The sequence below is a fragment of the Thermobia domestica genome, chromosome 1, assembly GCF_964235325.1.
Source record: "Thermobia domestica chromosome 1, izTheDome1.hap1.1, whole genome shotgun sequence".
Classification (NCBI taxonomy): domain Eukaryota; kingdom Metazoa; phylum Arthropoda; class Insecta; order Zygentoma; family Lepismatidae; genus Thermobia; species Thermobia domestica.
The window spans coordinates 320903308-320916363 of record NC_137454.1 but is presented as its reverse complement, the minus strand read 5'-3'; the positions used below and the strand labels follow the sequence as shown (position 1 = coordinate 320916363).

The following is a 13056-nucleotide window of genomic DNA, read 5'->3' as shown; positions in this document are numbered from 1 at the left end:
ACATTTTTGTAACGTAAACGGGCAACCGGGGCCTGTGAGGCCTAGTATATATTTTAAGTGCAGAATACACAAAATCAATGCCTATTGTCACTTACTGTTCAGACTAGTCTAGAATGTACCGGTATATATTTTTGTCAAGTAGCGAAACTTCGTGTCACGCTTTTGTAAGCCGACCGAGCAGAATAGCAAATCCGGTCCAGACATTTTTGTAACGTAAACGGGCAACCGGGGCCTGTCAGGTCCAGTATATATTTTAAGTGCAGAACACTCAAAATTCAATGTCTGTTGCCGCATACTGTTCCGACTAAAGGTTACAATAGTCACGTGTTCAATATATAATTATGTGACAATTTGATCTAATATTTGACAGGAATTTCACTAAAGTTTTACGGGGCCTCCTAGGCCCCGGTTGCCCGGTTACGTCAGGAAAAGATTTTCAAATAATAATAATAATAATAAAAACTTTACCAACTCGATATGTTCATGATTTTAACTTCGACGAAAGATAGAAGAATTCAGTATTTTATGTCTTCGAAATATGTATGGTTATTGAGAAATTTTAGAAAAATGAAGCTACTGGGCCTGGGAGGCCCCGGTTGCCGGGATATAGTGTAAGAATATGCAGCGCCCAGTCTTGAAAAGGGAGACTATTTTGGGCGTCCAGTAGGCTTCTTTCTGTGATCTGTTACCCTTCATTATCGACGTTTTTATTATTATTATTATTATTATTATTATTATTATTATTATTATTATTATTTTCGCTAAATAGGATATTAAAATAGAATGATTTGGTTCTATATCGCAAGTTTTAAAGCTCCCTGACAACTGATATTTAGTCAGCAAAGCATAGGAAAACTTAGAAATAAAGAAGCAAAACTACCTGAAGTATTCGGCTATGGTTCATCTAATCATGGGCGTCGTAACGAGGGGCTTGGGTGGTCGCGTTCCTCCCAAATTTTCGTCACACGTATGTAAGCAAACTAAGAAAATAAAAGCATATATTCAGGGGTGTAGTCGAGAGTATACGAAGGTGTATTGCTTAATCTTAGTCATTTGCGCATACTTTCTGCTTCAAGGCGTGTAGTACTATATTCAAAACTAGCATATATAACCTGTGAAATTTTTAAGACTAGCGTATACTCTGTGAAAATTTTAAGACTATGGTGTACGCCGTGTGAAATTTTAGGACTTGAGCAGGAAGTTTTTGATAGTCTATTATTGCAACACAGCCCCTGCCCGCTGCAGCCCCTAGTTATTCACCTCTACTTTCTAAACATTTTCTATATATTTTACATCCCTGGAGTTGGTGGCCCCGCATCGTGGAGGTTGTGGGGACATTATCTAAGCCTGTGGTCAAGTGACCTTACATTTGGACCTGTCAAGTGACCTTACATTTACATAGATTACTATTGAGATAAGTGGGTAAAACTGCATTCAGGTTTACACCCATAATTTCATGATTCTTAGTGTTCATCCTCCCGAAGGGGAACTTTCGAAGATGTCCTCAATTCTAACTATAGAGAAACGTTCTCACACAACAGAATAAACATAATTTCAAACCGTTCATGATCTATATTTAGAAAAAAAAAATAGAACTCTACTAACGTAATTTCCTATTTTGGAAAATATAAGTTTTACTTATGAATATCTGGGAATCAGTCGATCTGTCTGTATTCTGACGTATTAGAGTTAATGTCCCTTTATAATTCATCACCGATGCCGACGCTTAATGGTACGTGAATCTATAGTTTATGGTAGGATCCGAACCACCATAATGCGTTCAAACTTCACTCAAGGGAATCGAACCTGAGACTTGGTGCAAAGCAGACATGCTTGCTAGACACTATACTAACTTCCTTTGTATATTACAATATCATTAACTTTCAGTAATCACCGGTAATCGACCTATAACCAGAGTCGAAGTCTAAGAGGGAGTTATTGAAAATGTTTAATTATCCTAATTTTTATGTAAATATTTCACTTTAGAATATTAGCGTTTAAATACTCCTCTCCCCCATACAACCATTACACACGCTAATACTATGTAACAAGCAGTAACGACTACATATTATCAGGTGCAACATTTAATCAATCAACATATAACATATCAAGCTTATAAAATTTTAATTAGTCAGCTGAATTACATCTTATGAAAAAAGTTGAATAATTTCCACCTTATATGTTAGTTGTTTGACGTAATGTAAGCATGAAGGTAAACTTAGTTCTTTGTTCGAAATTCACATTGAAATGATATTCGCAAAGAATCTTCAGTGGGCTGAATCTCTTTCGTTCCAGGTTGGCTACAAGACTGCGATAATCGTAGGACGTAAAAATGAAGATTTTATTCCCCAGTCAGAATTTTTGAACTATCCTATCTCTTCAAGTCAATAATTGTCTGTTTTGCATTATTACTTTTCTACCACAGAGCAAAATAATTCAGTCACTCTACTCCTGTTTTAATGATGTATGGCAGCGTGTAACAAATTGTTGCGAGGTCCTGGGCAAGAAAAGTTTGTGATCGCCCTTTCAGTTTTTAATTGCTAATTATAATATTTGGTCTAGGAATTAATTCGTGCGGGTGGACAAGAGGTGGCGCAACGAACGGAGCGTCCCACAGTTCCGTGTATCCACATATGTGTTGCAAACCCCTGTCATCGCGTATCGTTCGTAGTATAGGGCAGTGGATTAAAGCGTCAACAACACCAGTTTGTAGTTAAGTGAACATGGCGCAATTTGTGCCTGATAAAGTGTTTTTGCGGGGTGTCCTGCTGCATTACTTTAACATGCAGAAAAGTGCGACTGAAAGTCATCGTATTTTGGTGGAAGTGTATGGTGACCATGCTCTAGCTGAGCGAACGTGTCAGAAGTGGTTTGCACGGTTTAGAAGTGGTGATTTCGGCTTGGCAGACCAAGAGCGAGCTGGACAGCCAAAAAAATTTCAAGACGAAGAATTGACAGCATTGCTCGAGCAGGATTCGTGTCAAACGCAGGAACAACTTGCAGCAGCATTAGGCGTTGATCAAACAACAGTCTCCAAACGCTTGAAAGCCATGGGAATGATTCAAAAGATGTCACATTGGGTTCCACATGAATTGAAAGACAGAGACGTTGAAAGACGAAAAACCATTTGCGAATTGCTGCTTCAACGACAGAGCAGAAAGGGGTTTCTGCATCGAATTATTACGGGTGATGAGAAGTGGATCCATTACGAGAACCCTAAACGAAAAAAGGCCTGGGTGAAACCAGGTGAACCAGGTCCATCACAACCAAAACGAGATATTCACTGTGCAAAGGTTATGCTGTGCATATGGTGGGATATGAAAGGTGTGGTGTACTATGAGCTGCTGCAACCGGGTGAAACTATGAATGGAGAACGTTATCGACGACAATTAATGCGTTTGAAGCAAGCTCTGGCCAGAACACGACCAGAATGGGAGAACAGACATGATAAACTTATTGTTCAACATGATAACGCTCGCCCACATGTCGCAAAACCGGTCAAAACCTATTTAGAAAATGTCGGATGGGAAGTTTTACCCCACCCGCCGTATTCACCAGACGTTGCTCCTTCGGACTACTACTTGTTCGATTGCATGAACAACGATTTGATTGGACAGCAGTTTACTTCTTCAGAAGATATCGAAACATGGGTCTCTGACTGGATCGCTTCCAAGGATGAGGACTTCTTTCGCCACGGAATCCGTACATTGCCTGACAGATGGGCGAAAGTGGTGGCTAGCGATGGACAATATTTTTCTTAAGGTATTTATGTATTGTGTGTTTGTACTACAGCTTCAATGTGTGCGTACCAACCGCACGAATTAATTCCTAGACCAAATAAAATTTCTGGAAATCAATTAATCTACACATTTAATTATTTGTGCTAAAGAAAATAAAGGTTTGTTCTCTTACTTTCCCGTTCCACCATTTCTTTCATCATCATTCACTTGCAATTTTATCCATTTCCTTTAGCAGTTACATAACTCTGGGGCGCTAAACTAAAGATTTCATCTTTTCTTTCATTACTACAATCTTAAAGTTTGCACGACATTATTAATTGTTGAATTGGTGGATTTATAAAAGTCAGTGCTAAATCATTTTAGGCTCGATAATCTTTCCAAGGCCCCTGGAGGCGCTAAGCTCTGAGAGTGCCATTTAGGGAGGAACGGTGGCTCAGCGATAGAGAAATTACCTTTGTTCGAAGGGTCGCATGTTCGATTCCCGTCCAAGTAAGTTCGTGGTGGAGGACATCGTGTTCGTGGGTTTTCTGGGGATTCCCCAGTTTCCTACCACATTCTCATTCAACTGTTTCTTTCATCATTCACTTCTGTCTCCTTTAGCATTTAGCTTGCATAATCGTGGGATCTTAAACTTAAGATTTCATTTTTCATTTGCCTTTACGTATTTGTCCTTGAGACAACGTTTGAAAGATATCATTTCATAATTGTGGGAATTACTGAAAATAAACTTTCCAACAATGATAGCTGCCAAAACTGAACCAAGACCAAAGTAATAAAGTGCACAAATTGGCCCCTAGGGTAGTTTCTTAAGACAAAGTTTCATATTTATGGCAATTATTGAAAAAAATTAAAAATTTTAACATTGTTAAGGTAGGACAAATGTATCTCTATTAGTGGTGAATATTAACAATATTTGAGCATCGAAATTAACCTTACAAGCACATTGACACATTTCAGTTTATATTTTAAAATACCAATTAACTCAGATTCACATTCAAATCAATGAAGTCATTCATGTTATAGGTTAGAGTGGGTATATATTTCCGAGTGATAATTCAACAATAGTGTTCTGAAGTATTTTATTTGTTTGCTGACGGAGTTTCAAAATTAAGCTCTTTAGATCTTTCCCTTTGAATTTGTTCAAATTCCTCAGTTACGCTACATACATCAGGGATGGCCAACGTGTTGACTGTCAAATTCTGACAGATAGTCCGCGGCAGTCACTCTACCGCCACTCATCAAACCTTGATTTCACCCTCACCCTCATGAGAACCGCCCTTGTGTGGCTGAATACTTATGCTTGCATCGTAGTTCAAGGAACATTTTGAAGTAAAGGCATTGGATACTGTTGATAAATGATGTAAACGTCAGTATCGACCGAGATCTCCATTGTAACAGTTGTTCCATTTTAGGTGTTCCACAGTAAGTTATACGATGATATGTTTAGTTTCCTTTCTTTAGGACGTATGTTAAGCAAGGGCGGATCCAGGACGGACTTCTGGTGGGGGTGGTGGATTGTAATACTGCTACTTAGAGCTACTTTTAAGAGCTCCAAACTCTGGGATGCGTTTTATTTGTATATATAAAATAAAGAAGTTTCCTCTTTTGGGGGGGAGCGATCGCCCCCCCTGGATCCGCCACTGACGATAAGGAAATAATTCAACAAATAGGTTGAATAATTGATGCTCTGATCCTCACGAAGGAGGCCCTCTCGAGGCCTCCTCACCCTCAATTGAGGGCGAGGGTGCGCGAGGGCGAGGAAAAGTTTTGAGCACGAAGGCGAGGGCGAGCGAGGATAATGGACAACTCCTATCGCGAGGGCGAGGACGAGCTTCGATGGCGAGAGGGAGGGTGCGCGAGGGCGAGGAAAAGCTTCGACGAAAAGGGCGAGGAGAAGCTTCGACAGCGAGGGTGAGGGTGCGCGAGGGCGAGGAAAAGCTTCGACGAAAAGGGCGAGGATGTGCGAGGGCGAGGAGAAGCTTCGACAGCGAGGGTGAGGGTGCGCGAGGACGAGGACAAGCTTCGATGGCGAGGGTGAGGGTGCGCGAGGGCGAGGACAAGCTTCGATGGCGAGGGTGAGGGTGCGCGAGGGCGAGGACAAGCTGCGAGGGTGAGGGTGCGCGAGGGCGAGGACAAGTTTTGGCCGCGAGGGCGAGGACAAGCTTCGACGGCGAGGACAAGTTTCGACAGCGAGGGTGAGGGCGCGCGAGGGCGATGGACAATTCCATTCGCGAGGGCGAGGGTGAACGAGGGCGAGGGCCAACTGCTACTGCGAGGGCGATGGTGAGTGAGGTCGAAGTAAAATGAACATCTATGGTCACAAGAGAAGTTTTACACTGTTCAGTATGACAGGAAGTGGTGGATAGGAAGTCATTGAAATTGCCTACTCTGAGAGGGATGGAAAAGTTCAATTTATGCACCCGTCTGGACCTTCGAATACTTTTTTTTTGGGGGGGGGGGGGCGAGAAACAGAAGACTATTGTTGGGTGCCATTTGAAAATATTATCAAACAGGTTCCAGTGCCAAGCTTGAAAACACTTTCAGGAAGAAACTACTTCATTGCAGACAGTGTTCAAACATCAGTTGCTGAGGCCATTCATGCTACGTTTTAAACTTTTATTTATTCAGGTATTTATTTGTAGTAGTATCTGCCTGTATATGTGTAGCTAATATGTTGTTGTAACTCCTACATTTTACCCAGATATTATTTGTATATCTCTGTGAACATAAAAAAACAACAGTGTGCCAGTGAATTGTTGTACAATATTCAACGCATGTTAATAACGTGCCATAAGTCGTGTCCCTGCATTATAATTTCTTACTGACAAACCACAAAAAACACCCTTTTCATTTTTGCACTATTGAACATACATATTTAGGTGAATCTGAGGTAAAAATGTGGCGGTTGTGTTTTCAGTGATTTAGCAGGTTTTTTTTCTTTTTCTTTTTTTTTTTTTTTTTCAAAAATCATATATAAATCATACAAATTGTGTTTCAGAGTTTGTATCTGTTTTCTATGAAAAACTTTTTCTGATTCAACAGTAATTCTGAACAGTAGAGACTATTACCTTTAATTTGACACCAGAAACGCTTCAGTTGGCCGAAAAATAAGGGAGTTACAGAATTTTTAACATTATATGTCGATTTTTCCGCGGCAGAAGTCTCGGAAAATGCCAGATTTTCATTTATTTTTCCTGAGGTCCGTTTAGGAGATAAAAATCTGCAAATATTCCTGTGGTCATTTCTCATAGGTATCTACCCACAGATAAAATATGAAGAAAATCCATGATGTAAGGGCAATCATAAAATCTGATATTGGTTCATTTGACATGGAATGAGCCATAATTAATATTTTTCTGACCAGACTATATACTTATTTATTGAAATTAAAATAAGTCATAACAGTTTCAATAACTTAAAGCTATCTTCATCAGACGTTAACTAGCAGAAATATCTTCATAATATTAAATTAATATTGTTGTATAATTTTAATTGTTTCATTTTATAATTTTAAATTTTTTGTATAACTGTTTTCATAATCATTATTTTCCTTTTCTCTTTTTATTATTATTATTATTATTATTATTATTTTAATAAGTTATTTCAAATATCATTTAATGTTGAAGTTTCCTCTCAATTCAGTGTTCCATCGTATAGTTTTACTTTTATTGCTTCTCTTAATTTTTCTTATCCCTGATTTTTATTCTTCCATTCTTTCTAACAATCTATCCCATAATTCATGTATTTGAAGTCCATTTGTCAATTCATTAATATTTCACTTGTTTTTCTTTTAATCCTTTGCGCTTTTTCCATTTTCTTATTATTGTTCTATTCTCTTTTTCTATACCTTGGAGCCCTTCCCAATCTATATCATGTCTTTTTTTTTTTACGTGTTTGTATATGGCGTTATTCTCTTTTTTAAGTCTCACACCCTTCCTTTGTTGTTTTACTCATTCTTTAAACTTTTTTCCTGTTTCTCCAATATATATAATATTACAATTTTTATACTTCACTTCATACACTACCCCTTCATCTTCTTCATTTGTTTTTCTTCCTATTTCGGGGCTGCGGTGGCTCAGTGGTAGAGCGTTCACCTCTGGTGGATGGGGTCCCGGGTTCAAACCCTGCTCCTGCCAAGTGAACTTTGTGGTGGACAAACACCGTGTGCGTGGGTTTCCTCGGGGTTCTCTCGTTTCCTCCCACATTCTCCATTCTACCATTTCATTCATTTCTCATAATCACCGTCTCCTTTAGCCTGTGAGACGTAAAACTCAAAAATTTCATTTAATTTCATTTCTTCCTATTTCTCATTTTTCTAACCACTTCCAGAATTCTACGTTCTCTTTTCCTGTATGTGTTCACACCTCCTTTTCTTAATAAGGTCTTCTATCCCGTGCCATTTTCTCTCCTCCTCTTACTTTTTCTCTTTTCTTCTTCCATTCCTTCTTTCCTATTCTATTTGCTTTTCTTTAACTTCTTTTTGTTGTACCCATTCTTTCCTAGCAGATTGTGAAACTTCTCTATGTCTTCTTTCTTTCTCTCTTCTTTACTATGTATTTCTTCTATTCTCCTCTTCATATCTCTTATGAAGTTTCTTTTTGTGCTATTATCTACATCACTTCTTTTAAGACAATATATCCCTGTCACACATTCTTTGATATACCTTCTTGTAGCCAATCTTCCTTATTTTCTTTCTATTGTCATGTCCAGGTAATTTATCATATTGTTCTTTTCTACTTCTGTTTCTAAGTTTATCCCTTTCTCTTCATCTTTAATTTCTTTACAAATTTTCTCATTGTTTCCTTGTACTACCACCAACTACTTAAGCCTCCTCTGATTACGCTAATGCTGAAAATATTTACATTAGGAGTAATCATTATTTTACTGAGATATGGCATCATTCCCGATTTGTAACAACCATGTAATAATATTTTTCTAAATACCCTACTTTCAATCCCACTATATACCGTTGGGGGTATACAACACGCACAGTTCATAAAATAATCCTTTACCATCTTCCGTGTGTGGAACAATTCACAAAACTTACACAAGAATTTTTTTCCCGGTGACCAATTTTTCTATATATGATCATTTGAACCTAACTTTCCTGGACAGAATTTAAGGAAATCCATGCGGAATGAGGTATTTTCGAAGACTATATGTATGACCTACAGTAAATTATAAGTCCGCCTCCCCTATTGTTATTACTTTTTCCGCCACACATATTATATAAACGTTTGTAAAAAACACTGGCTAAACAGAATCGAATTGGTCTTTTGTTAGTTTTCCACTGCAAATCTCAATTAAGAAAATAAGAGAATAGTAATATAATTCAATTACTATAGTTATCTTATCAATACTATACAATCAAGTGAACACAACCCACTTAAATAACACATTTAGTTAAATTGTAAGGATTAATTCAGTAAGACGAAAGTAACTAACAGTTTCAAGTTGCAGCTCCTTTCATCTGTCCCCAGATTAAAGAACAAGAAAATAACTGTGGCAAAAGGTTTTTTTTTAAAAAAGTTCAGATATTGAAGTCAATGGATTGAATTACAATACTCTTAAACAATTCCTTGACCATAAGATACGCGGGGAAAGGATTTTCAGATGGGAGCGGAAATTACACCATCACTTCAGTACTTTTTTCTAATCATCATATTGAAAACTATATAACAAGACTACTGAAGTTTCCACTCACATAATCTTGAAGAAGTACAGGAAAAATTAAGAAATATGTTTTATAATTAAAAACGGAGTGGGAACAGATTACACCTAGATTTCGTTAAAATTTGAGCATGATTCAATATACTGTAGAGGGATTAAGTTGATGTTCCTTAGAATAAAAATCTGGGAAAGAAATATTGTGAGACGGGTTCGCAAGAAGACATGAATAGAAGAGGATCAATTCGAATTCATGCCCAACCGGGAAACAACAAATTCGATTTTTCCAATTAGACAAATGACGAAAAAAGAAATGAAAGAAGAACTACACGTAATGTTTATGACAGCTTATGACAGAGTACCGTGTCAAGAGATCTGGAGATGCAAGAGAAGCAGAGGTGTGCCATAAAAGTACGTTCGCCTCGCCTAAGATATGCATAAAGAAGGTAGGACAAGGGTCAATAGCAGCATAGGCTTCAAGAACTGGGTACCTGTCAGTCAAGTCACACCACAGATTTCCCTTGAGCTTATATGCATTCAACCTAGTTATTTATGTCCTATCTGAAGGTATTAAAAGACGCACCACCTTGCGGATGGCATTGCCCTATGTATTATCAACAAAGAAGAAAAATGAAATGAAATCGTTCAGTTTTACGTCCCACGAATATGCCGGCAAGGCTAAAGGAGACAGTAATGATGAGAAATTAATGAAATGATGGAATGAATAAAGTGGAAGGAAACGGAAAAACTCCGAAAAAAACCACGCACACGTGTTTGTCCACCACAAAGTTCACTTGGAGCGAGCCGGTATCGAACCAAGAACCCCACGCACCAGAGGTGAACGCTCTACCACTGAGCCATCGCGGCCCATCAACAGAGAAGTGTTACAGGAAAAATTAGAAGAGTGAAGAAGAGCTTTGGAGGACAGAGGATTAAAATCGATATGAAGAAAACAGAATAGATATGAACTTTGGAGGAGATGGAAGACAAATCGTAAGATATAATCTAGATAAGATCTACAGAAAGTACTATCCGACCTATTACCAATAAAGAAAAAGAAGAAGACAGAAAGGAAAAGAATCCCGTAATAAAATAAGGAATAATATTTTTGAACGTTCTACTTCACTTATAACGCCTTTATAAAACGCTCCTTTGGCAAAGGAATGCAGTCATCCAGCAATTTTTTTTTTTTCAAAAACTAAAAACTTTTGAGTCTTTTTAGATCTATCTTTTCACATTTGTGTTATCACTTACCAATGAACAGTGAAACAACTTTAAATCATTTATTTAAGAATCTTGCCTACGTTTTACTCTGATGTTTTGTTTAATTTAAAATTCTATGTATGCACAATGCACATAATTTTATGTTTCGTTCAGTAAGTTAGATGTTATAAAATTTATCTCGAAACCTGCGATATTTTTATACTTTGACTTCGTTTTCCTGGAACAAAGTTTTAAACGTCAAGTCCAGGTTAAAACAAACATTTATAAAGCACTGGCCTGTACTAAGAGGTCAGAAAATATGAATAGGACCGAGTTTTGATATAAAAAGTGTATTTGTAATGATATAGGTGGAGGCACGAAGTGAGTAAATATAGAACTCCGACCTAACCAGCTTTTTTGTTATCCAATCTGCCCTTTAATCACATTAGATCGGGTAGTACAGAGTCTACTGTAAATACATTTTAATACCCAGGTTTCACTTCGAAATAAGGATAGGAGTCGAAATGTGAAAATAAAGCACAGAATTAGGGGGGAGGAATAAACTGGAAGACATCAGGTATTCTTTGTGATAAAAGAATAAGGTAGGCGAAAGGAAGAGCAAAACCGTAGTGAGACCCTTAATGTTGTACGAAGCAGAAACACGGGAAATCAAGAAGGCACAAAAGAAGAAAATAGACGTGGGCGAAATTGAACTGCTGAGATGGATGTGTAATGTTATCGGGTTAAGTAAGATCGGAAACGAAAGAATAAGAGGCCTCGTTAAAGAGATTGAGATAGAAGAAAATAGAAAAGATTACAGTGGTATGTCATGTTATAAGAAGAAATGATGATTATGTCGGCAAGAGAGTGAAGAAAATGAAAGTAGAAGGCAAAGAGAAAGAACAAAATGAAATCTTTCAGTTTTACGTCCTACGGTTATGCCGGCTAGACTAAAGGAGACAGTGATTATGAAAAAATAATGCAATGGTGGAATGAATAAAGTAGAAGGAAACAGGAGATCCCCCGAGAAAACTAACGGACACGGTGTTTGTCTACCACAAATTCCAATTGCGCAAGCTAGGATCGAACAGGAGCTATCAGAGGTGAACGCTCTACTACTGAGCCACCGCACCCCCGCAAAGAGGAACACCAGAAAGAGGATGGGTAAATTGTGTGACTACGAATTTAGAAGAAAGGGGGTTAATAGAGGATGATATTTGGGACCGAGCTAGATCGAAACAAATCATCAAAAATGTCGACCCCATCGGGAAAAGATAGTAAAAGAAGGAGAAGAAAACTAATTTATATTTCTACTTTAAAATATTATTTTCTTACCATGTTTGAAACATGTTGTTGCTACCTGGATACACGTATTCAAAGCAGGAAACTTATGTTGTGTAGTGTTCTCAGACATCCAATGCAGCCAAATTATATTGTACGTGACACTTGCTTCAATCTCAATACTTTCTTTATTGGGAGGTAATGTTCTTATTCGTCTGAGGAGGAATAAAAATCTCTCTTTCAGGTCATCCAATTCCTTCTTACGCATAGCAGAATATTGCTGAGAAATTTCCTGAAATTAAATACATGAGTATTTTGTACTGTTTTGTCAAATATTCAATAAAGTCAGAATATATCGTATTTTTCGCACAGAGTAGAATGTAACAAGTCAAAGATATATTTTTAAAGGAAAACCAATACTCAATTATATTCGGGAAGCTCTATCACCTTTCTTGGTCTTCAATTTGAGAGTTGCGAGTAGTTTTTTCTTAGACATTACAGTATCATGAATGAATAAAAGGACAAATCTCCAAGGGTATTTATTGTAGTGAAATTACGCATACCTAGAACGGATCCACGTAGGTTTTAATCTTAAACTGGAAATGATTGATTTGACACTAATATCGACCTTTTTCCATTATTTAACATGCCACCTCCCTTCTATCCCCAACTCGCGTGCTGATGGAGGCTGAATGTGAACTTAAACGGCATCGGAAGTGTCACGATTTACTTCAGTGTAATCAAAAATTACAGATTATTCACTAATATCAATCATTTTTTAAAATTGTTTTTACACATTCCCTTTTCATACAATCCTAGGAACGTTAGGGGGGTTACCCCCACAGGGAGGTGAAGTTAAAGGGCACCGAGGTTGTCACCAATCAGTTCAGGGATTCCAAAAACAACGGATTCGACAGTAATATCGGTTGTTTCCGAACATTTTTACCTCATTATTTCATCCCTTCCCTCCAGGTGCTAATGGGGGCTGAACTTCGACTCAAATGGCATCTAGAGTGACATTATTTATCTAAGCGATTCCGGAAACTATGGATTCGACACTAATATTGGTCGTTTTTGATCATTTTTCTACTGGAGGCTGAATTTAGACTTAAACGGCATCGAGACTACAATCAATTAACTTAGCGACGCTGAAAAACTATTGACT

General features: G+C 37.8%; 1 protein-coding gene across 1 annotated transcript in view; it reads right to left on the bottom strand.

Annotated features, from left to right (window-relative positions):
* LOC145662815 (uncharacterized) overlaps positions 1 to 13056 on the bottom strand; it is a 101320-nt gene that overhangs the window by 75252 nt on the left and 13012 nt on the right. Inside the window, exon 3 of the mRNA XM_081728711.1 lies at positions 11946 to 12183. Coding sequence (XP_081584837.1) covers positions 11946 to 12183 — 238 coding nt within the window. The remainder of the gene's footprint in view (positions 1 to 11945; positions 12184 to 13056) is intronic.